This window comes from Trachymyrmex cornetzi, unplaced genomic scaffold, assembly GCF_001594075.2.
Source record: "Trachymyrmex cornetzi isolate Tcor2-1 unplaced genomic scaffold, Tcor1.1 scaffold326, whole genome shotgun sequence".
Taxonomy (NCBI): Eukaryota; Metazoa; Arthropoda; class Insecta; order Hymenoptera; family Formicidae; genus Trachymyrmex; species Trachymyrmex cornetzi.
Window position 1 is genome coordinate 242,134 of NW_017297961.1, and position 26,006 is coordinate 268,139.

Consider the following 26,006-nt stretch of genomic DNA (forward strand, 5'->3'; position numbering starts at 1 on the left):
ACAGGATAAAGAGACGAGAGAACCTCGCAGATGCACGTGTGCGGGCGTAAAACACCGATGAGTTCGACAAATAGAGCATATCGGCCAACCCCCTGCTGTTTTTCCGGTTAATGATCCGCGATGTGAATTTATTTCCGCAGCAAACGCGCGGATTGTTCGCGAAATTGATCTGAGATACAGTGGATTCGAATCGACAGGCGTAACTACCTGTTTCGGAGGCGAACATTTCGCGTATATCCGACTTGCCGTCTGATAGCTTTATCGTTTTCAGTTAACGACACGGCGAATCGATTCGTCTTAATGTCCCATAGGAGAACGTGCAGTACATCTACTCTCTTCCCTTATCGAGTCGATCATTACACGGGGACCATTATTCAAATGACATAATGCTTAATGCACGAAGAAAATGTAGCCGCTGCACTGGTAACATTTGAAATTGTCTCATCCGATACAATCGTTTCTTTCCGGTTGACTGTTCACCTTTCATCTCGGCTCGTTTACGACAACGTCACGTACGTCGAACGTCCGCGCGAAAATTGTAATTTAAAGGCGTGACACGAAAGATTGCACGTGCCGAGAACAAAAAGATGCTAGAAAGCTATTTTCCCTTTTTCAATAAATCTCGTTTGTTGAGGAAAAAATTTCTTTTTCTCTTCTGTCCTCCCTATTTTATGCCTCGTAAATGTTCTTGTAAATGCTGCCACACGGTGTTTATGGTGCTATTAGCCTTGGCACATAAAACTCCTTTCTTCAGGGACAAATTACGTTCCGGGAAAATGACTTTCGCAACCTTCATTATCAAGTCTTCATTTTATCGTCAAGTCATTAATCCTCTGTTACATAGAAAACATTTTTTGCATTCCTCTTTACAGAATGGTAAGCACGGTGTTGACGATACTTATGAAGGAGGGTTTCGATGTCAAGGCCTTAAGGGCGTTTCGTGTTTTACGTCCTCTTAGGCTGGTTTCCGGTGTTCCAAGTAAGATCTTTCGATCAAAATATTAATGTGATTGAATAATTTTATTTGCAAACAATAAACAAAGAGAGCTCGCTTTGATCTCTAGAGATCATACTAAAAATTGACAAAATTTAGATACAAATTTATGAATGAAATGTTAATAAAACCATTAGTTCTCTCTCTTTTGTTCAAAATCGGAATGTTTCAGTTATTTAGAGAATTAATGAGAATAATGCATAATTGATAAAAATAAATTTATTTGCATAGGTCTTCAGGTGGTCCTAAACTCCATTTTGAGGGCGATGGTACCACTTTTGCACATTGCTTTATTAGTTCTCTTCGTCATCATCATTTACGCCATCATCGGCCTCGAGCTATTCTCCGGGAAAATGCACAAAACGTGCCGGCACAACATAACCGGTAAGTGCGTGTTTCAGAATTTTTTCAATATACATAAGTTTAATGAAAGATGTAACAACGTTCTCAAGCCGGCAATCGCGGATCGATGCTCTTTATTTTTATTATATTCTGAATTCTTCTGAAGCTTAAAGCTTTAAAGAAATACAATTTTCCTAACGTTGTTTTACAATTAATTTATTTAATATATTATTAGAAATTAATTATGCATTGTGATTCTGTTAAATTCTCCATGAAATTTAAGCTAAAATTTTCTCCTGAAATTAATGTTTATCTTTGCAAGATTTTATATGATCGGGTGAAAATAAGTACATGTTTCAGTTCGTATATACAATGTGACTTTTCAAGGAAAAACTGTGATTCCTTTTTTCTAACAAAAAATAGAGTGCTTATTTGTGAGTGAATTCTTAAATAATCATAATACTTAAATTACGTCGAGACTTTTTCATGCGAAAGAAATTAATATAACGTTTTGATATATATAATAGAAAAAATTTATCTACATTTATTCCACATTCGGCATTAAGAAGTCATAAAAAATTAACGAGATGTGATGCGGGATCCGTTAAATTATTACGCATTTCGCAGACGTTCCTAAGAGTTGCTCCTTGGTGATTAGAATAAAAAAAATTTGGAAAAAGCTGGAAGGGAATCTGAAGGAAAATCTCAAGGAGAACTTCCGGCTAAGCCTCGAAACACACTTTACGTCAGGGCGACTATTTTAGATATGATTCAATCGAAACACGGACGTAAAACTGACGTCTAATTATTATTAAGCGGAGACCATAGACTCTTGCATATAAAACATAAAGCATAAGAAAATCAACCAATTAGAGTCCTTTATTTCATGGAAAGGAAGAAAATAAAGGACTTTGATTGATTCATTTTCTTATGCATTATATGTTATGCGTTATGCAAGAGTCTGTGCTCTACTCGTCTTACAATTAGCGTGAGAGGCGCGTATGTGACTTACGTACCTCTTGCGCGATGAACAGCTAATTCACAGTAATATGTAAAAGCATATGGATGTTGCCGGGCTCGGGCAATACAAAAACTGAGAGAGAGAGAGAGAGAGAGAGAGAGAGAGAGAGAGAGAGAGAGAGAGAGAGACGAGAAAGAAAAGAGTTTACTTCGCACAATGCCTTTGCCAAACTTCTTTCTTGCTCTGAAAATCTCTAGTTTTTATGTCCATATACAGAAACTTTTCAATTTTATTTCCAACAACTAAGAATAATTGTATTCTATTCATATATATAGAATTAATTTGTATTAATTAATAGTTTTTTGTATTTATGTTATATTCTATCATTTTTATATAGATACATAGGATATTGCAGAGAAACCAACGTTCACTTTAACAATCAATTAAAATAATTACTTCAACTAATTAAAATTAATTAATCAGTACTTTAATTGCATTTTCGATATTTCTCTGCCCTAAACTTATGTGCTATTAATAAAGAAGCCAATTAGTTAGTAATTATTTCCATTATTTTATTTTGATAAGAGATACAGATATGATTTTTTTGCTATGCTAGTGGTGTCAACCTAACGTAATTTAAAGTTTAACAAAGCAACGAGTAACAGAGCTCCTTTAATCGACCTATATGTACATATCGGAGAAGCATGAGACAGAAAGGCTAATACTTCGCGTTAGTGGAGAAAAGTACTAGTCTCAAGCTGTTTGCATAAGATATATGTAGAAAAATGTGCAAATATTTTAACGTGTTATTATGATACATTAAACTTGCTCGTTTGCTCGAGCCAATTAGAAGTTTTAGCGCAGAGTGCTGACCTTATTACGCTCCAAGACCGCCGTTACCCCGTTGGGATTAAAAATTTGATTCACCTTTGTATCGCAGACGAGATAATGGACGATCCGGTACCATGCGGCTCCGGAGGTTTCCAGTGCTATCAGATCGGACCCTATTACTGCAGCAAACAATTTTGGCAGGGCCCTAATTACGGCATCACAAATTTCGACAATTTTGGACTATCCATGCTCACGGTCTTCCAATGCATCACCCTCGAAGGCTGGACGGACGTGCTTTACAATGTAAAATCACTGCACGTATAATAACCATGTTTTTGTTTTATTTGGCAGAATAATCATGTTCATATAATAATCTTATCTAATCAAGTATTAACGAGAAAAACATAGACATTCGCCCTTTACTATGCCTTTCTGTATTAATCAATGTTATATATTGGATCGGTGCAAAAGTTCGTACCCGATTTATTATTCAAACTTCAAACAGCTTCTATTTTTGTTAAAAATAAAATTAATCTTACTCTACCTGATAAAAATTTAAAAATTAATTTTTTTAAATTGTGATGGTTTTGATAGAGTTATGAGCAATCAAAGTCAAAATTCGCAAAATAATAATTTCAAATTCAATTTTAGAGGTGGCTTGAACAACAAAATATTCGTTTCATTCAATTTGCAACATATCTCAGGAACAAAAAATCGTAGGAACATTTTTAAAAAACGATTTTATAGGGAAAGCTTCAAGCTTTCTCGATAGATAGTCGAAAATTTGCTCAAATTTTTTGGGGCACGCTACAGACCTACAAAGTGGAAAGAAAATTTTTCATTTTTTAAATAAAATTTCAGTTTTATATAAAATATACATATATAAAAATTATATATAAAAAATTATATAAAATACTATATATATATATGTATATAAATTACAAAATTCACATAAATTAAAAAAAATGTAGTAACCGTTCGAAAGTAGAGATTTCAAGCTTTGGAACCCTTTTTTTAAAATTAAATTTCGTTTATTTTTACAAAAATTGCAGCTGTTTGAACTTTGAATAATAAGTCAGGCACGAACTTTTGCACTGATCTGACTGATCCTATACATTAAATACTCTAGGTATATATTTTTTGTAAAACTTTTTTAGACATCGTTGATTTTAAATAATAAAAAAAACCAAGCAGAATCCTTCGAGAAACTAATTCTCTTCATAATTTTGATTTATATGGTAGATCGAGGATGCGATGGGAAGTTCGTGGCAATGGATATACTTCATTTCAATGGTCATCCTAGGGGCTTTCTTCGTGATGAATCTAATTCTCGGTGTGTTGTCCGGGTAAGTTTGAGAAAAATTTTGTTCTACAGACAGAATTCGTCATAAAAAGAATATCTACGTCCAAAGATTGCAGTTCTTATATTTGTTTAATTTAATTTTACGAAATATTGAGAATAATAAATTTTAAATATCATGTAATTTATGTATAGATATATAAATGCGATATTTACTGATATATAATAGAATAATTTTTAATTTCCGCGATGCTTAACATAAGTGATTTTTTAGTTACAAAATACAACAGGTATAATAAGCTTTAAGCCATAAGATATTAGGCCAATTGCGAATCAAATGTGAGAAGAATAATCGATTGGTTGATTTCTTACGGCTTAAGGCTTACTACACCTATTGTGTTTCGGGATTGAGGATTGCCTTAATCCGCCGAAGCAGCTTTTAACATCTATCTTTGCGAAGTTTTGCAATCCTTGATGAGGGGGAAAGGGGGATCAAGATAAAAATATCCCTTTCTTAGGTTGATACCACATATACACACGCACACACTTCATTGCGTATCGGTAAAGGATGCGCGGTTAATCGAGGTATGAAAACGGTATCGATGACAAGCGCGATTTAACTTCCTTTCCTTTTTATGTTTTATCCGTCGCTTAACACCACACGCGCGAACACTCTCGTTATCGGAAACACATCGCAAAATGCACGTTTCAAATACATTTCAAAGACTGCTCGAAAATCAGTCAAAATATCGACGAAATGTTAGAAATATACGTTCCTTAATGTTTCGAGATTCAATAAAAAGAATAAACAGTGCCGATTAATTATGCAAAATTTCCTCTAGCTTAACAGAATATGAAATTTTATGTATCAAAATGCATACCGGAAGATATCAAATTTTTTATGGAGACGCACGTTTGTCAAGAAGCGTTATTGTTAGGATAATTAGATCTTTAGTGGCATGGATCGATTCTGTTCTACTTGTATGAAAGAAGAAAGACCGTGAACATCGGGAGACAGCATTTCGCTAGATGTTTTTCGATACGAAAGCCGTATTTACATCATACTTGTCCTTGTTCGAGTGAGATCGAAGAAGCGCGGGCAAATAAAGAATATCCCTTTTCACGCGCGTCTCGATTTCCGTTTCATTGCCTTTGAATGTTCCAATTACATGTCTCTCGCATCATATCTATAATCACAATGAGGCATGACCGTATATGCACTTGTCCCGCTTTCGTACAGTGAATTTTCTAAGGAGAGAGAGAAGGCAAAGGCGCGCGGCGACTTCCACAAGCTCAGAGAGAAACAGCAGATCGAGGACGATCTTAGGGGTTACCTCGATTGGATAACACAAGCCGAGGACATCGAGCCAGAAACCGATGAGCCAAAAATGTTACAAGATGGAAAAAGTACGTATTTATGTACAAAGGGAGAGAGAATTTTCTAAAATCAAAGTGTACACTGAAGATAGAATTATAAGTAATAATTATAATCAAAGGAATGAAATTTCAATCAAATGTTCGGTTACTGTAACTAAAAATAATTTCGAAGTTTTATACGATATTGTATAAACAAAAGTTAAATATAATAAAAATAATTTGAGATATATGTAATAATAAACTTTTACCTAATTGCGATATGTTTTGTATTGTGCATTTATGCAAATGCGCATAGGAGTGCGTAAAATAAATTCGAGAAGTTGTTATACCAAATCCAATTTTATATGATGAAATAACTTTTCCTCCCTAGTTGAAGGTTGCTAATTAATTAACTGAGTTTAATATTAAATAGCTAAGCAGCAAAATGAAATAGAAAGCACGGACCAATTGGAGGGTGACGAAGAAGGGATCCAACAAGAATCCGTTTACAAAAAGAAAAAACGAGATTTAGAAAGGTAAATACGACATTGAATATCATCTCCCAAAATTAAGTCCATTTAAATGTCCATTTTAACATTAGAAGTATTGAGCGGTTATTAACCGTTTTCATTTTTTAAATTAATATTATATTTCTTATATAAAAGATAGGATTCTGAAATTTTTGATTTTTCAATAATTATGTCCTTTATATTTAATTTTGCATTACTTTCTTTATTTTTTTTTATATGTAATTTATTATGTAATTCATTCACTTAGACCTTTTAGTAAATAAGAAATTTGGTACTTTTAGTGTTAAGAAATAAATAACCTCTCGCGATAATCATCGTCGCAAATATTTCGACAAATCTCAATAATTGATTTCAGAAAGATCTTTCTCTAAAATACCGTTGTGCTTTTACACGTATCGAGAAATGTTAGTTATAGTAAAGATCAAAGCATCGTTTGTCTGACAAAGTTCAAAGATTCTCTAAGCGTTTGTGTACACAAGCGAGTGTGAAGTTTAAACTACACGCATATTTTTTTTGTGATACGAATATTCGCAGAGTGAACAGGCGGATGCGAAGAGCCTGTAGAAAGGCTGTGAAGTCCCAGGTCTTTTATTGGCTCATCATAGTTCTGGTCTTCTTGAATACTGGTGTTCTCGCCACGGAGCACTACGATCAGCCAGAATGGTTGGACCGCTTTCAAGGTAAATATTGTCGCGTCGCTACTTGGCGGAAATAATGTCGACTGTTGTTTGTCTTTAATTATAAACCATTCCGGCACCTTTATTGAGGCACTTTTTTCTTCTTTCGTTATTAGAAATCACGAACATGTTTTTCATCGTGCTGTTCTCCATGGAGATGATATTAAAAATGTACAGTTTAGGCTTTCAGGTGAGTGACTGCTACATCATTTCCCGATTTTGCTCGATGTTCGAAATTATGACGAAATTAATTAACCCTTAAATGCCACGGGAGGTCTGAAAGACCTCAAGTGCCTTTTTCAATCATATATATACTATCTCAGGAGTACAACCCTAAATTTTTAGCGAAAAATATTAAAAATTAAGAAAAAATACGGTTTATTTGTTTAAAAAGAGTATGTTTTAAAAACTCTAGGAATAGTATACACTTTTTCACGCTGGGGTCCAATTAACCCCGTGTAGTATCTGCGTGATTTTTTTGCCGTGTGACATTTAAGGGTTAATATTAATATTACATTACTCAAGTAATGTTCATTATTTATAATTATTGATAAGTATTTTTACATTAATAAGGTGACTATATATATATATATATATATATATACAGAGTATTTCCTCTAACTTGATCATTTAAAATATCTCCGTTGTTTTTGATGATACGGGAAAATACTACAGGGAAAAATTGTTCAATTGGAAGGGACACATTATGATGAGCAAAAAATTTTTCTCAAGGTCATAGTTTTTGAAATTTCAAGGTCATTGCGATATTTTTAAATGAAATAGCACATTTTCATTAATGTAATAATATAGTTCCTAAAAAAACAAATTTAATCGTATATGATATGTTGTCCTTTAGATGACCTTGGACATAAAACATCATATATAATATTTATATATCATATATCATATTTATATAAGAAAAAGAAGAGTTAACATACTTAAGTGTTTTCAATGAAGATATTTATTTATTTTAGTTCAGAAGATGTTCGAAATGATTGCCATTAACTACCATACGTTTTCGAATGCGATAAATAGATGATTGTTTCGCATTTTCAATGATTTCCGGGACCAACTCAATGTGATTTATCTACTAAAAGTGTTTGGAAAATGTTGAACCGCCATAATTTTCATCCGTATCGCATATGCTTACATCAATCTCTTGGTGGTAACGATTTTCAAAATAGGCAAAGATTCTGGGAATGAGCTCTACACCTATTAGAGATTGATCAACAATTCTTCGATTATGTGTTGTTTACAGACGAGTCATCTTTTACAAATCATGGAGTTAAATACACACAATATGCATTATTGGTAATCCACACTGGCTTCGACAAGTACAACAGCACCATCCATGGAGTAAATGTCTGGTGTGATATTATTGGAAATCGCGTTATTGGTTAATTTTTTTGGAAGGAAATTTAAATGGACAAAAATGTGCAAATTTTTTGAGAGATGAATTATAAATATTATTAGACGAAGTTCCATTGAGCCACATATTAGAATGTGGTTAAAGCAGGATGATTGTCCAGCACATAATGCACTTATTGCACATAATGTGCTTAACAGAATGTTTCCCGATCGCTGGATTGGGCGTGGTGGACGAATTTGTTGGCCGGCTCGGTTCACCAGATCTTACGCCGCTTGACTTTTTTCTATAGGGATACTTAAAAAGTCGAGTTTATTGTGATATTCCCGCACAACACCGGAAAACATGCAAGAAAGAATTCGACGTGCATGTATCGACATCAATCAGAATATCACGGAAATCATTGAAAATGCGAAACAATCATTTATTTATCGCATTCGAAAATGTATGGAAGTTAATGGCAATCATTTCGAACATCTTCTAAACTAAAGTAAATAAATGTCTTCATTGAAAACACTTAAGTATGTTGACTCTTCTTTTTCCCATGTAAATGTGATTTTTTTATATCCAAAGTCATCTGAAGGACAACATATCATATATGGTTGAATTTGTTTTTTTAGGAACTATATTACTACATTAATGAAAATATGCTATTTCATTTAAAAAAATCGCGATGACCTTGAAATCTCAAAAACTATGACCTTAAGAAAAATTTTTTACTCATCAATAATATGTGTCCCTTCTATTATAATCAAACAATTTTTTCTTGTAGTATTTTCCCGTATCATCAAAACTAATGTAGATATTTTAAATGAGGAAAGTTAGAGGAAACATCTCTGTGTATATATGTGTATACATACATATATATATATATATATATATATATATATTTATTACATAGAAAGATACGTAGTATTGTCTTAAAAAATATAAATAAAACGTCTATCAATCTTCAGATATTGTAATTTACTTTGCAGGGTTATTTCGTCTCGTTGTTCAATCGTTTCGATTGCTTCGTTGTAATCGGTTCGATAACCGAAATGATACTTACAAATACACGTGTAATGCCACCTCTTGGCGTTTCCGTACTTCGTTGCGTCCGACTGCTCAGGGTATTCAAAGTAACGAAGTGAGTACAGATCAGCCAAATCTTACAGACATAAATGAAGTTTATCAAACTCTACAAAATTATGCCATCGATATTTCGTCACAAAACAACACATCAATAATCTTTGAAGGAAATATAAATTAAATTTTAACGCAAGAGATACATGTGACATGCGCGATGAAAGATGCGAGTTGCGTTATCCTTCTGTTTGCAGATATTGGAGATCACTGTCGAATTTAGTGGCCTCTTTATTGAACTCGATACAATCGATTGCCTCGCTGTTGCTCCTGCTTTTCCTTTTCATCGTGATCTTCGCTCTTCTGGGCATGCAGGTAGATTCAGCGCGAAGGATCTATAACGATGTAATGACACAAACACCTTTTTATTTGTTTTCTTCGAAATTTATCCTTTGAATAGGTCTTCGGTGGAAAGTTCAATTTCGATGACATGGAGGAAAAGACGCGCCATAATTTTGATAGCTTTTGGCAGAGTTTACTCACCGTATTTCAGGTACCTAATTATTTCATAAAAAAGGAAACTTGTTGTAAACACAATGTTATAAAATCGCAAAATTACATTCCTGATTCATTATGAAGTTTGATTCTGAGATTAATTAAATTTTTTATTTATGCGTTTCTATTTTTCCTCTATGTTCTAAAAATAAACGCTCGGCTTCTCTGCGTCTCTAGATATTAACCGGTGAGGATTGGAATGCTGTGATGTACATCGGGATTCTAGCTTATGGTGGCGTCGCCAGTTTCGGAGTACTCGCCTGTGTTTATTTCATTATTCTCTTCATATGCGGTAATTGTATCCTTTATCGAAAAAGTTGACTAAGCGACGAAACAATCGTCTCTTTCCTTCTCGCGCAAGTGTAATATCGATTCGGTCTGATTTAATAAATTTTAATTGATCCTTGACAAAGATAGCAACGCAGATATCCTCTTGAATGTGTTCTTGGCTATCGCCGTCGACAATCTCGCTGATGCCGAGTCCCTGACTGCCATCGAAAAGGAGACCGAGGAAGAGGTGAGTTTGACTATATATATAATAATATGAAGACATAGATACATAATGTATTAGATTGCCGATGATTTCGAGACATAACGTGAATTTAAGGATGTATTACATACATTTTCTCATTTTTTAATAAAATGAGAAAATCATGAAAAAAATTACAGATTTTTTTATATTGTACTTTTTTAAAGTAATGTAAAAAATTTGGTAAAGATTTATAATTTAGATAAAAAATTATTTTAGTAACAAGTAGACATGTTTATCAAATATAATTAAAATAAAATGAAAATTATAAAATTAAAAATTGTATTGTTAAACATAAATATTGATCTTATTGATCTGTTTTATATGTATATAATATTTATTTTTATATGGAAAGTATATATATTTCCAATAACAGCTACTTTTTGCAGAAATTATACACTTGATACATTCTTAATATATACACAATGTATTTCGTTAAATTCGCTTTATTTATGTTGAAATATCATATTAAGAAAATTATCTTTTTCCTATTTTGTCAATGAAAACTCGTGTTCCGCATTATAGCAAAAATTTATTCTTTCAAAAACCTGTACTCATAGTAATTTTTGCTATTGTTTTTGTATAATAACGTACACAATATATCTTAGAATATTTTTCATGTAACTTCGTTTTCATTTTAAATGACACACTTTTCGATCCTTCCATTAAATTAATGAAGAAATATAATTATGCTGTCTCTCGAAAGACCTTGACACAAAAGAACATGGAAGTAATAAATTTGAATACACGTCATCGCCTTTCTGTAAGAATTGTAGGATCGTGTAACTTTTGAATGAGCCGTTTCTTCCGGATTTCCATAAACAATCAGGCTTCGCGCGCGACCACATCATCTCTCACGAAGATAAACGCGTCTTTACGTCGCGTGCAAAGCATTTGCGAGGGTGGATATTACGATGCGTATTACAGATAATGCGAGCTCGTTCGAATAAATCTGAGGGTCGATGACGACAAGATGACGCCTATCCCCGAATGCGAGTAAATGAACATCGCGTTTTTAACGCTCGTGCGTGTAAAGAGCGATAAAAAGAGCTGTTTTAATTTTCTTCCTTGGTACGATCAAGATTTTATCATGTCAAATTGATCGTTCTAATAATATTAATTCAGCTGAGAAACACATATAGTCTTTTCGTAATAAGAGACGCTTCACATGTCTAAAATCAAAAACATACAGTGTCCCAGAATCCTATTTATCTTTAACGATAACTTCATTAATTACGAATTCTAATTTTATTCTAAACTAAAATTGATCTAAATATTGACGCGAAACTAGTCAAATTAATACGAGTGTTATATATACGAAAATCAGAAAATTACTTGTGTAACGTCAGGTTTCCTTCGTCGAATGTGTAGCTGTTGCAATTCACGAAGTTATGCGACGCAACGCAATTTTACTTGTAAGGTAATTTAAAACCACAGCGATAAAGTTCGAAAGCTGATTAATCATGCTTGTAGATTACAACCAAACAACATTATGGAAAAACTGTTGATTACACGATGAAAATTATGATCGCACGAAGTTCCTTAATGTACGACACACACATTTCGTCGCATTCGTAATACAACGAGTTATGTATCTCATTGCATTACTAATAATTTCTTAGCAAGTCTATTTTTTTTCTAATTTTTACATGTTAAGTATTCTTTTTTGATTGTTACACATAAAGAAATATGTAATTTCTCTCAACGTTTTGTTCTCCTTTTAATGAATAAAATGGGATGATATGTGTGAAATTGATATTTGAATCGAGTACACAGATTGTGTTATTGTTTACCAAGGGCACTTTTAAAAGTAATAAAAGAAGTTTGTAGTCTCGTTACAATGCGAGCTGTACAATCAAATCATTGTAATAAATAAGTTTATCGTTTACTCGCGCGCATCAAACTTTTTTTTACTGTCAATTCATATCACGTTGATTTTTCGATTTTATAACACATACACTGAAAGAAAAGATTAGCTGAATATGGCATAGCATTTTTAATTGGTTGCAGCAGTCAATTTTTGGTTACGTTAGCCTATTAAAATCCTATACTGATATTGCGGATAGGCTAATGCAACCAAAAATTGATTACTGCAAACTAAAATTGACTGTTGCAACAATTAAAAATGCTATGCCATATTTTACCATCTAATTTACCGCAGCAGCCAATTTTTTTTCAGTATAGAAAGTGACACTGATGTTTTCTCGATGTTTAAACAATGGACAGGTTTTACTTTACACGGGAACATTAACGAGATATATAATTAATTCGAGAATTTAGCAAATGCTCTACGATAACATCAATCAAATATTTGTGTGTGTATAGTAATATACTTCATGTTAATATTTGCGAATGCCTTATCAACTCGTAGAGAGAGTTTTACACAATAATGACATTAATCGGTGAACAATTATACATTATTGCGAAGAATATTATTAAGGCCTCGGTGATCTGATGGCTTAGGACGCTCGTACGAAATATAAGAGATTCGGGTTCAAGTCCCGACCGAGGTAATATTTTTCGCAATAAATTTATTAACAGTTTCGACATATTAACATCTTTATAATTGATGGTAGCATCAAATTATTAAAATTGCTTGTAAATTTATTTCGCGATTACTAGAGTAGTTATAATTGCGTTTATAAGTCCGGAAAAACAATTCGGCGCGTAATTCGAAAAGACTACAATATAGTATACATGCAAATACATATATAATGTATATTAGTAATTCAAGATTGAATTATTTAAAGTAATGAAGATCCAGCATCGACTGTAATAGGCATTTTTAAATTTCTAGTATTGATTGTATTTCTCACATATGCGATCTAAAAATAAAGATTCTTAACAATTATACATGTTAGCTAAAGAATTTAATTAGTCCGAAAAATAAATATTTTATTTAGCATTATTTAACGCATAAATGTAATTTGTGTTTGTCCCTAAATGCTTTAATTAGTCCCATAGCTTTTTTTCTAACAGATAAATTCTATATTGTGCGTGAAATGTTTGGAATGAAGAGAAATTGAATCAATTACATCAATAAAATTATAATTAAGATTAAATTAAATTTCATTGATTAAATCAAACACATAAGGACTTAATTTTCATTATTTAGACACAATGTTCTATATATCTTATTTCAATAAATATTATTCTATCTCCAGAGATTTTCTTCTGTGGGCGTTGCATTTTACTATAGATATTTTTTGTATGAGATTATTGCTATTGATTATGCAATCATTATCTTTGACCGAATCACTTGGCAGATAACTATTCTCCTATATATATTCTACAGGAGAAAAATAAATCTCGCAGCGGCTCGCCGGCAAGGGACGAAGTCAGCGGCGAAGTTGGTGATGATGGTGGTGAGGGGACCGGTGGAGAAGACGAGGGCGCCGGCACAGATCTCGAACATGATCCTAACGAGACAATGGAGGACTATGAGGCTGCACTCGATACCGAAACGTAAGCTCTCTCATAACGCAGTGGAAGTTGTAATATAATGATGTGCGTTATTATATTAATGAGATTAGAGTGCAATATTACATACCTCCTTATGCAATATTATTGTGATCCCAAAGCTCAAGGGGACTCGCAAGAGTCAATAACCACGGTTCAATTAAGGGCACGTAGTGATCGTAATTCATTAGTGTAATGTATTTTATTTTTCGTCTTCAGACCGAATTCATTAGAGAGCTTAGTGGTATTAATTAAATTGTTATTTATCTTTATCAAGTACTAATTTCTCAAGGTAATTGAAGAACTTTATCCTTTTTTTTTATGAGAGGTATTGAGAAAGATGAAGTGTCCTTTATTGTAACAATTATTTTTCTATGTTCTGTAAATTTATGAAGAATTTACGATAAGCCGAATCCACAAAAAATATCTATTTTGAAAAAGTAAATTTAAAATGTAATCTATGTAATCTAATATAAAATGTTATCACTAATTATGCAGATCAGAGAAAAGTGAAGATATGAATACGCATAAAGTACGACTCAACGTTGAGTCCGACGAAGAAGTGGAAGAAGAGGAAGAAGAGGAAGACGAGCCAGAAGAAATGCAAGGTTGGTTAACCTCATTTTTCTGTGTTTCAGAAAGTAATGATTGAAAACTGTACAACTTTTTCAAGCTCTCGATATTCCAATTACAAGACAGAAACGAATAAAATGAAATTAAATAGAACAGTAAAGACTAAATAAGAGATTAATTACTTTTACAGATGAGGAGCCGGAAGTGACAGCCAGACCGCGAAGAATGTCCGAGTACAATACGACCACCAAGAAGGAACCGATCCCGGCTAGTTCGGCATTCTTTATTTTTTCAAGCACTAATAGGTACAGAAACTTTGTGAAGAACTTTGTTTCAGCCGCCAAGATAAAACATAAAGAATAATTTAATTAAACTTTCCCTATCTCTTTTCATTTCTTGGATGTATCTTTACTAGAAGCCATACTAAATTATATTCCTTTTCAATCGCGTTTTACAGGTTTCGCGTGTTCTGCCATTGGTTCTGCAATCATAGTTACTTCAGCAACGTGATACTGATTTGCATTATGATTTCCTCTGCCATGTTGGCCGCCGAAGACCCACTGAGAAACTCGTCTGAGAGAAATATGGTATCCGATTGCGCCGAAAGACAAATTGATTTCTTAGTTGTTAAAATATCTGTTTTATCAGAATTTTAACGAAACTATCGAAATAATTGTTTAATAGCTAATGAAACTGATGTATGCTTTATGTTACAGATACTGGGCTACTTTGACTACTTCTTTACTGCTGTTTTCACGATCGAAATCTGCCTTAAAATGATCTCATACGGTTTCATTATCCACGAAGGCGCGTTTTGCCGATCGGCTTTCAATCTGCTCGATCTTCTCGTCGTTTGCGCTTCTCTCATTTCCATGACAGTCAAGTATGATCTTATTTTTTATATTAATATTCTGACATTATCTAATCTTGTATGAAAAAAGAATAAAGGTCTTTTACAACGTTTTAATTAATTAAAATTTTAATCGCACAATTTTCCATTGTATAAAAAAAAATCTGTAAATGGTGTCATTAGATTCAGAAGCAGAGTTTCGTTAAAAAAAAGTTTAATTGCCTATAAAATTATTTTTTAAGAATTGGAAAGAGTAAGGGCACTAGGAGTCGGGCGCAGAAGACGTCGCGCAAATAATACACTTATGAAGAGTGAAACTTCTTTATTCACTAAACGCGCTTACATGTTTCGACTCATTTTTTAGCCTTCCTCAGAGCAAACACATACTAACATATATAAAGTAAAAGTTATCCTGTCATGGTGAGCTCTCCTACATCGAGAATTTAATTCTGGCATTTAAATTCTCGATGTAGGAGAGCTCACCATGACAGGATAACTTTTACTTTATATATGTTAGTGTGTATTTGTTCTGAGGAAAGCTAAAAAATGAGTCGAAACATGTAAGCGCGTTTAGTGAATAAAGAAGTTTCACTCTTTATAAATGTATTATTTGCGCGACGTCTTCTGCGCCCTACTCCTAGTGCCCTTACTCTTTCCAATTCTTTGATTTGTAAGGAGTCTCTTGATTAGTTTGATTTATTAACAGATTATTTTTTGTTACCTCTAATTTTCTATTGACTAACTTAGTATACCGTTATTTATTGTATACTTGCAGAGCTGGCGCATTTTCTTTCATCAAAGTGCTCCGAGTGCTCCGTGTACTGAGGCCGCTACGTGCTATCAATCGCGCTAAAGGATTAAAGGTATCTCTTTCATTTGTCTCATCTATTTCTAAGTCCGCTAAAACCGCCCAATTCACAGCATACGCCCTATTGTAATAATAATGCCAGAGGCATAATATACCGTAATGTCCATAGCCAGCTAGATTAAAGAGTTGCTCTCGTTAGCCCGACGTTGAAGCATACGCGAAGTTGCAATTATTTATACAAATGGTGGAAGGGCGCCGTTAACTTCGGAAAAATCACGTTAAAGGCGAAACGAGATATTTCGTCTTCGCTACATACATACTAAGAACTTTTGTTACGCGAGATAAACATCACTACGCGAAAATTTGTTTCTCAAGGTCGACACAAATACATTATTTATCGTTACTTCTCTTAGCTAATATAAAATTAATACAACGTTATTAAATCTACGTAAATTTCTCCATACATTGCAAAAAGATATTTAATAAACATACTTTTAGTTTTAATTAAAAAATTCATTTCGATTCATCTCTTTAGAATATTAACAAAGTCCCAGATTCTGTCGGCTCTTCACGAAAAGACCACTTTCGCGATTCGAAAAAGCTACACGAATTTGGCGGCAATAAAATGCTAGTGTTGAAGTTCGCTACAAACAAATGCGACGCGTAATTTTCACCTCTTTATCACGAAGGGCGATTATATATTGTGATTAATATTGTGAACCCAGCACGTAGTACAGTGCGTCATCGTAGCGGTAAAGACTATCGGAAACATAGTCCTCGTCACCAGCCTCCTGCAGTTCGTGTTCGCCGTCATTGGCGTACAGCTCTTTAAGGTAGGATTATCGGGCCCTGATACCGACATGGCCCCGAGAAAACTCTCCTCCGAACCTCTTACAGTTATACACTAGAGTGGCAGTAATATATTACCAGTCGACCCCACAAACACCCCAAAAACCTTCTTAAAATCTCAGCCTCAAATCCACCTCTCTCTCTCTCTCTCTCTCTCTCTCTCTCTCTCTCTCTCTTTCAAGATCCGTTTTCAGCATTTGTTCATTCATTTATCCACACATTTCTTAATGCAAGCAGTTAGAAATTTAATTCATCATCACCAAATTCATCACTACTACTACGACTACTGTCAACCTCAGTACGCCTTTGCTCGACATCTCGATAACTTCTTCGACGATTATTTCCGCCTTGTTGCAATAAACACGTAGTCGTAGAGATCGCAATTAATTTAAAAGTGATTAAAGTCATGAGAATCCTTGTCCAAGTGTTCTTGATGGAAAAACGCGACTGGAAAAAGATTCCCCAATATTGTTTTTCCAGAAAACATTAATCAAGATTGGCACGTGTTTAAGCTTTTGCTTTATAATTTTATTAAATTTTCTCATCATCGATAATTATGTGTTTTCCATATCAAATTCCTGCACCGCTCTTTGGATTTTGTAGATTTTCATCACAAATTTTTAAAAACACGCGCACAAGATTTTGATCACCGTTTTGCGCACTCGATACACATGTGTGAATATGTATATACTTTGAGTACGTTTTATCAATGATTACCGCAGAAGGCTTACATAGAAAATCTATTTCGCTAATACGATATCGATATGAATTGCGTGAATGAAGCGGAGTGAAGTTGCGGAATTAACGAACGCATCATCCAATTAGGAGAACATCCATGTGTCAATCTCCAATATTGATTACGGTCGAAGCGCGCAGCGACACGTGGAAAATAATCGTCGAGGGGCGCGAGCATGAGGTGAATGTTGTTTTCTCTGACAGATGCACCTCTGGGTACCTCCCCTGTGAAATAAACTGTCTTTTGCGTGTAACTTACTCATAATTGGGTTACTCGTCTCGACACTCTCCCCGAAGCCTCTCACTAGGATCATTGATTGTGTTCATTGTTCTTACTGTATAAGATGTTTTTATATCAAAGTATCCTGTTTGTCAGAGGCCAACTCGACCGTTTGCCTTTATTATCCATCAATCAATTTTACATCGACGTAGCTCATTTGATATTCTCTCTCTCTCTCTCTCTCTCTCTCTCTCTCATACCAATCTTGGATGGATTGGAGTGTTTATTTTGCCATTATGTTACTTCTTTAGATAATATATTTATAAAAATCTAGATGTCTGTTTGAAATTGTCTTAGAAAATATTTTAAATGCAATTATAGCAGAGAAAAAATCCATTTTTATTGATAGAAAGTGTATGTGTTAAAATTACGTATGTGATAAAATTTCTTTTGGTGCCTATATTTGTTATAATTTTGAATAATCAGTTTCATTGAATGTTATTTTGCTGTATCAAGTATACGCAGCCCAAAATCAGGCTGAATACTTTAAAACTTTAAAAAAATGTACGAGAGTGAATTTTATTTAGAATTTACCTGACACGCTCTATCAAGTCAATCAAATTATTTACACATAATGTCGCGTTTATATTTATAAATATAATAAAAATGACGTATGTTTCTCTTTTTCTCTTTCTTTCTCTCGGATTTGGTGTAAAAGCAGTTCTCTAGTGGCAGTTTCATATGTATTAATATTTAACAATGTTATTTAACGATAATCTATTGCTTTCTTGTCTGTATAGAATGATTCGATAATTTTAAATCGTGATAAAATTTTTCAATATTATATATATGCATGTTGTTGCGAACATTGAACGAAGATTTCAGAAATCATAGTAGGGTAGACCGGGGAGTAAAGGGCCACTTTTGACATTTTTTGCTATAAAATAAAGAATACTTAACTCACACAGATCGTGTTGATATTTTTCGAAACTAGAGTCCTTTGACTATAAAATACATGCAAGAAAGTATGCATATATACCCTTCATTACAAAGATATCGTAAATTTTACAGAAGAAGTCATTCGGCACTTCTTACCCCATATGTGGGGCAAGAAGTTCCACATAATGGGGTAAAAAGTACCAATACTAATATATTACGTTTGAACTATTTTCAGAGATAAAAATAAGTATATACTAGAAAGTTTTTTTTATTATAAGGTGGGTCTTTATTATTAAGAGGGTAACAAAATTATAATAGAAATATTTCAGTTTTAATAGAAAATTAAATTATTAATGTTTTCTTAACCTACGACAAACTTTGAAAAGAAGAAACAAAACTAGCACTATATCGTGCTCGAAAACAAATAAGAATAGTCTTTCCTCTTACACTTGATTTTTTAAGTCATTTTGACCTTAATAAAAAATTAAATCAGTCTTCCAATAATGGATGATTATAACGAATTTGAAAAAATATTTGTTATAAAAAGATAATTAAGCGATAAAATCATTCGTCATTATTATTACAGTAATATAGACGCGTCGAATAAGCCTAATTTCATCGAAATCGGAGATGAAAGTCGCATTCTGAATAATTTATCTGTCTTTCTGCGTAACGAACACCACTAATGCTAATTCTACAATGAGTCGATAATCGAAAGTAATCGGTAACGTTTCGTACTGTTGGCTATTGGTCAACTTCACTGATAAGATTATCGACTTAGGATTATCGACTTATGTTATAGAATCAACATTAACGAATACAGAGCAACTATGGCACTTTTACCTCAACAAGTCACGTAAACTTTGCGGCATTGTCATTAAAAAACTATAATAGGAATAACAATTCTAATAATCACACTGTTAAAACAATAGAATAAGATTAATAAATACACTTATTTAATCTATCTAGGTGCAAAAATGATCCCTTCAGACCAAAATAACTGCGGCGCTAATATCTTATTTTTGGCTCTCAAACACATAGGCACATCCGTGCAAGTTTCCTGACGGTTATTAGGCAGTAACGAACTGTGTGACATAAGATTCTCACTCTTAGTTGACGAACTGTGTGGCGGAATTTTCTAGTAAATGCCTTATTACCGAGATACAAGGGGTGGACCTTTTTCCCCGGGGACCTTTACTCCCCGGTCTACCCTACATTAAAAAATTAAAACGCTGATTCTGTTTATCGATAGTTTTAGTGAGGAAAAACCGCTGTTATTATTTCGTAAAAAATAAAACAGAAAGGAAAATAAATATCGTTTTCGTCAAACTATTATTCACAAAAATGAAAACAATTCGAGAAATATTGTACTTGGTAACAATTGTTTAAACATATGTAAATGTACACAATTTTATTCGGAGTTACAAAAGAGAGCAGTTTTGTTATTTGATACAAAATTTTCTTTTAAAAGTTTTTTTGTCATTTTAATATTAACATATATGTATATATATATATATATATATATGTCTACTGCTTTCAAACCGAACAATGTTCAATCCAGATATTCTGATGACCAAAAATTATTTGCTTTAAAAATTATCCTGTGTTTTAAAAAGATAGTTACATACGTAGTAAAGATAATTGTAACAGCAATAAGTAATTCGTATATAGTGTATAATTGACAAAAAATCTGATATATCTAAGAATACAAGGATCAAATAAAACAATTAAAATTTTTGAATGATGTATATAATATGTCACAACTTCATAATAGAAAAATTAATAATACAATCTTAATATTTTTTCAACAACTATAAACTAATTACTTATATATATTTTAACGAGTTTACAATAATTATATTATTATTGAAAGATCACCGTATTGTTCCACTTGTTTACTGGTTTCAATACCCTCAATTACTCCATTTGTCCTTTTAACATCACTTATCGTGATAAATCGTGCCACGCCGATGTAATTTAATAAATAGTGGATGAGTGATCGGGGAGAGATGAGACGGTGGCTCAAAAGTAGATAGAGGATAGTCAAATGTAAATAAAAAAAAAATGAGAAGCGAAAAACAGCTTTACGCAAGACCTAACATGCCTTTGCTCTTTCGGCATTGGTTTTCGTTTCTTCGTTTTTTACTGCTATCAGCTGGACACCTAACAATATACCTGTTTTATATATTACATATGTCTTTCTCTCTCTCTCTCTCCCTCTCTCTCTCTCTCTCTCTCTCTTTCTTCTTTTTGCCATCACGAGATTTTTTGATACTAGAGATTTGATAAATTACATCGCTGCTCAGACGACACGAAACAATCATACAACATACGTACAAATCCACGCATATTCTTTCACATCAGACATGGATATCTGTAGTGAATAAAAAATATTCGATCTAGTTTCTTGAAAATTCTTTCGAAGTGTTATATAAGACATTCTTTCATTCAGCTTAATTTCTCAACTTTCTTTAATTTTGGAAAAGAAACAATTCCGTAATATTCGTTTTAAGAAATTATTAATCTTATATAAATATGAAATAATGTAAATTTAATTTGCTTAATTGTGTATATACACAAATATTTTTTTTACGCACTTTAAGAAACAAATCAGCACTCTGAAAATCACGATAAAATTAAATGAATAAAAAAACGCGAGAAAATTTAAATATATATCATCTCAATATATTCAAAACATTTTTTTTCTCAGAAATATGCGCTTCATATATATAAAACGATATAAATTATTTAGATCTCTATAACGTAATAAACGCGAAAAAATCTGTCTAAAAAATATGTAGTTACTTTTATACATTATCCAAGGTAATCCTTCAATGTATGTCGGCCTTCCTACATATACATACTAACTGCTAGAGATAAACGCATATACACACACACTTATTTATGCGAAATACAAGCAGGCTTCTATACTAATTCCTTTGATCTTATATTTTTACACGCATACACTTACCCACCTACCAAAAAAGAAATTTTGAAAAAGACTCAGACTTCGTGATTTTAAGACTGGTAGTAGAGGATGTTTGAGAATTGCATGCTTGTGCCGGCTAAGCATTGCAGTGGTGTGCCGCTATATTAACCTGAGAGAGAAAGGTGGACGAGAAGAAGAAAAGGGCATTGTTTCCTCATAAGCTCCACTCGCCGTGGTGGGACTTCGCCCTCGGACAATCAAAAGGGGAAAAGATCACGAAAAGCGGTCCCTATACGCGCGCACAGACCCATAATTGCTGCAAAAGGAAGCACCACGGCAATTTCCTTCTCCGTTCGTTCTCTTAGGCTTCAAGATCACTGATCCCGATTGTCCAATTTGATCTCGTGACTTTATTTCGTTTTCGACTGAACGTAAAATGCTACATTATTGTAAAACATTTCGCTATTGAGATAAAAAATAGAGCTATTAAGATAAAAAAAATGCAGAATAATATCGTATAATCAATTATTGTATATTTTCAAAATCATTATGACAGCTAAAACCAAATTTTTAGAAATCAAAAGTGAAATCAAAATTTCCGGAGTTATATTATTAAATAAAACGTTTGGCTGTTGTGCTTGACGGGGCAATCGAGGTCGATAAAAGTGGGAAATTTTAATAAAGTCGGATAAACTCGCTTATTAGACGAGTTGGATGACAGCGGCTAGGCGAATCAATATCGGTCAGGGTAAATCAAGTGTTGCAAATTTAATTGCATTTAATTTTATATATCGCGGAACTTCTATGATCATTGTTCTATACTCGTAATTAATCCTTTATCGAACTTGCTCGCTTCTTCTTGCGAAAAGTTTTACAAGTATTAATTTTCCAACCAGAGCTTGCAGAGTTTATTAAATATTCGCGAACAAGAGTATCAGTGCTACGTAAGAGATATTAAAGTTCTCCGTTCGATAAAGGATACAATCTTTCGCCATCAAACAGAATAACGTAGAAAAATAATGTTCTGAAACTGATCGAGAATATCGGAATGTGGAATTCGGCGCTTACTAGTAACACAATTATTATAATAAAGAAAAATATAGAGTATGGTAAAAATATAACATAGAAGATGGTAGAATAGTTGACATTCTAGGCTATCTTTATATATGTATATTAGCTTGTTCTAATTATTAATCTTAAGCGGAGACAAGTCGTTCAGCCCGACATTATATATCTATCTATCTTATCTATCTAACTATCTACCTACTTATCTACATATATATATATATACATATCTATATACCTATCTCTCTATCTGTCTCTATATCTATATACATATATATATTTCTCTCTCTCTCTCTCTCTCTCTTTCTCTACATATATATATATATATATTATATATCGCTCGTAGTTTCATGTGTATCGATCGCCCTACCATTACATATTCCCTTACACGTACACACATGTACATACACAGTATGCGACGTAATATTGGGTGTCACAGAAGTAGCTAAGCGAGCTAGCGAGTTAATTCGCAAGTACCTGGTTTCAATTCTCGTTCTGGACAGGGTGCGAAAAGGTGAAAATATGTCGTCCCTAAAGGCTGCGAGCACGATGTAGCAATTGTGCAGGCGTGAGAAAAGGCAATAAACGTTACAGTGCTAATGCCCGACGCGATACTAGCCGAGTCTGAGGTGATTTTTACGATAGCTTCGCAGAGAATCATGGTTTCTGCCAATATTGCGATGCGATTTTTGTCGTGAGGATAAAGTTCGAGTGATCTCGTTTCCGGAAATTACAAGTAGCATTTTCCTATCTCTAACTTCAATTGAAATTGTTGCAAAATGATGTTTCATATTGCAAGATATATTTTTATAACAGACGAGAGAATTTATATAGTTATTTATATATAGCGTTATTAATCAATAAAATATGAATATATTATTGCATAATATTAGCGTTATTGGATTTACTTCCTCGTAGAATTTCTCAGACCGCTTTAATTTTAACTTTCAATTTTCAAAGTATATATTTGAAACGATACCGTTTACTAGCTGCAACTCTCATCGAGAAGCGGTAATATCTCACACGATCCACGAATGTAATCGAGTACGCTCCTGATCACGCGTGTAAAATCAATTTTCGAGGAAGCGCTGAGATTTCCCGCCCAAAAGTCCCATAGGTGCATTGCCGAGAAAAAACATCGAGCACTGATGGGTTGGATGGATGGCAAGGGCTTAGTTAACGCGATGAGGACAAAAGTTAAAAAAAGAACCTAAGAGATAAAAGAAGATAAAAGAGAGAAATCGAAGATCTCCGAGAAGAGAGAGCTCCGAGGAATCGAGAGGAAACAGAGAGAAGCTGCGCAATTTTCGAAGGGATCGATCAGTTGTAAATCGTCGCGCGTTATAAGAAATTCGTACAATAAAAGCAGGCACCACACACGAGAGGGGATAAATCGAGCTAACGAGGCTAAACGCTACGAGCAATTAAAGGCGCGAACAATTAAAGAGAATGCAATATATAAACGAAAAAAAAATTCAAATCGTGGCGAGAACTTCCACCACCCAAACGGCCTCACAGATCCCTATCCGCCCCCTGCCATCAGCCCCTTAGAGTGATGATACCTGGCTACCCCAAATTAATGCTACTCAATTTTTTTGTTTTCTCTTACTCTCTCACCACCCCACGTGTTCCCCGCTGTGCTCGCTCGCCCTGCTCGTCCGCAACCGAAAACGCTACGTGAAAAAGTACGTAGTGAAGTGTGTGATTGTCGCCATTAAAACGATCGGCAACATTATGTTGGTCACCTATCTCCTACAGTTCATGTTCGCTGTTATCGGGGTACAGCTGTTTAAGGTAAAGAGATCCAGCCATCCACTTAGAAAGCTTACTAAGCGAACGAGATTACGTTACCACTTTCTCTCTGTCTCTCTCTATCTTTCTCTCTGCCTTCCCTTATTATCCTATTTTCTTTCTATCCTCCCACTCCTTGCACTTACGTTCACTTCCGTCGCCCACGGCGACGGTAGTAAATTTCCGGCAGAGTATACGTATCTCGAACGACCGAATTTTGCTAAGCAAAATACGGAGAGCGACAGAAAATAGAGTAACGGATGTCGCAAAACGACATTGTTTAATTAATTATACAAGCTAATATTCTTACTTTCAAATAAAATTTTTTTATAATATTGGATTATATTTAATCTTTTTTTAAATAAATTTATCTGGGATCCTGTTAATGTTAATGTTGTATAATCAATTATATTAACGTAAAATTAGAGTTATTATATGGTTTTATTTGATAAAATGAAAACAAAGAAAGCGTTAAATAAGAAATATAATATAACTAAAAATAATGATAGAAAATTAGTTCTATCTGTCTACTCTGTATTTTGTAATATTGTGATTCCCAGCATCTTCCTTAATTTTTCTTTAGAATAGATTTAAACAAAAAAAGCTATTTTATAACATGACTTTTTTCTATCTTGATATTTTGAACAGATTAAATTAGTTATAAAGTTTGTTTAAGTCTGTTCCAAGAGTTTACCTTTCCCACTTTATTTCTGACTTTATCCTAAATTGTATAATACAAGGGAACGTATCAGCAGCAAGACACGACATTTTACAGCATCAAAACGATTTCAAAAGTCGCGAAGCTTTTAATGTAAGAACGTGATAAATAATAGAGAGTTTTTACAATAACGTGGATCCAGATACGATGAACGCCAAAGTCACGTTATCCTTTTCTTAAGTAGTTGTTAAGAAGAAGATAACCTGACTTTAGCGTTTATCGTATCTAGATAAGCGGTATTGCAAAAACTCTCTAATATTCCACAGATAGTTTCGATAAGGAAAACTTCTCTCCAGAAAAGTTCCGTTTGTTGCAAAATTATCTCTGCTCGATCCGGGTATTATCTAATTATCTGCACGGCGTATCGATCATCGAGCCGTCAATCATTAATTATCGTGATTTTGCGCTCGATCCTGACAGCCGGAAGGACATGGAAACGATGACGGATTACCTCACGGATGTACATATGCACGTGTGTCTCATTGCTGCTGATCTCTCTCTCTCTCTCTCTCTCTCTCTCTCTCTCTCTCTCTCTCTCTCTCTCTCTCTCTCCCTCTCTTTTTA

At 33.6% G+C, this 26,006-nt stretch overlaps 1 protein-coding gene across 3 annotated transcripts in view; it reads left to right on the top strand.

The window, feature by feature from the left end:
* The window catches only part of Ca-alpha1D (Ca[2+]-channel protein alpha[[1]] subunit D), a 53,281-nt gene that overhangs the window by 7,775 nt on the left and 19,500 nt on the right, over positions 1-26,006 (top strand). Inside the window, exons 4-23 of one of the 3 annotated variants that reach the window (XM_018510215.1) lie at positions 873-979; positions 1,226-1,378; positions 3,238-3,431; positions 4,371-4,474; positions 5,669-5,835; positions 6,218-6,320; positions 6,849-6,994; positions 7,108-7,181; positions 9,335-9,486; positions 9,680-9,797; positions 9,883-9,975; positions 10,155-10,275; positions 10,403-10,494; positions 13,802-13,971; positions 14,464-14,573; positions 14,729-14,843; positions 14,996-15,125; positions 15,255-15,421; positions 16,164-16,251; positions 16,922-17,029. In XM_018510215.1, the coding sequence (XP_018365717.1) occupies positions 873-979; positions 1,226-1,378; positions 3,238-3,431; positions 4,371-4,474; positions 5,669-5,835; positions 6,218-6,320; positions 6,849-6,994; positions 7,108-7,181; positions 9,335-9,486; positions 9,680-9,797; positions 9,883-9,975; positions 10,155-10,275; positions 10,403-10,494; positions 13,802-13,971; positions 14,464-14,573; positions 14,729-14,843; positions 14,996-15,125; positions 15,255-15,421; positions 16,164-16,251; positions 16,922-17,029 (2,512 nt within the window). Of the gene's footprint in view, positions 1-872; positions 980-1,225; positions 1,379-3,237; positions 3,432-4,370; positions 4,475-5,668; positions 5,836-6,217; positions 6,321-6,848; positions 6,995-7,107; positions 7,182-9,334; positions 9,487-9,679; positions 9,798-9,882; positions 9,976-10,154; positions 10,276-10,402; positions 10,495-13,801; positions 13,972-14,463; positions 14,574-14,728; positions 14,844-14,995; positions 15,126-15,254; positions 15,422-16,163; positions 16,252-16,921; positions 17,030-24,619; positions 24,728-26,006 lie in introns of all 3 variants that reach the window. The other 2 variants (XM_018510214.1, XM_018510216.1) reach the window with 2 other exon arrangements.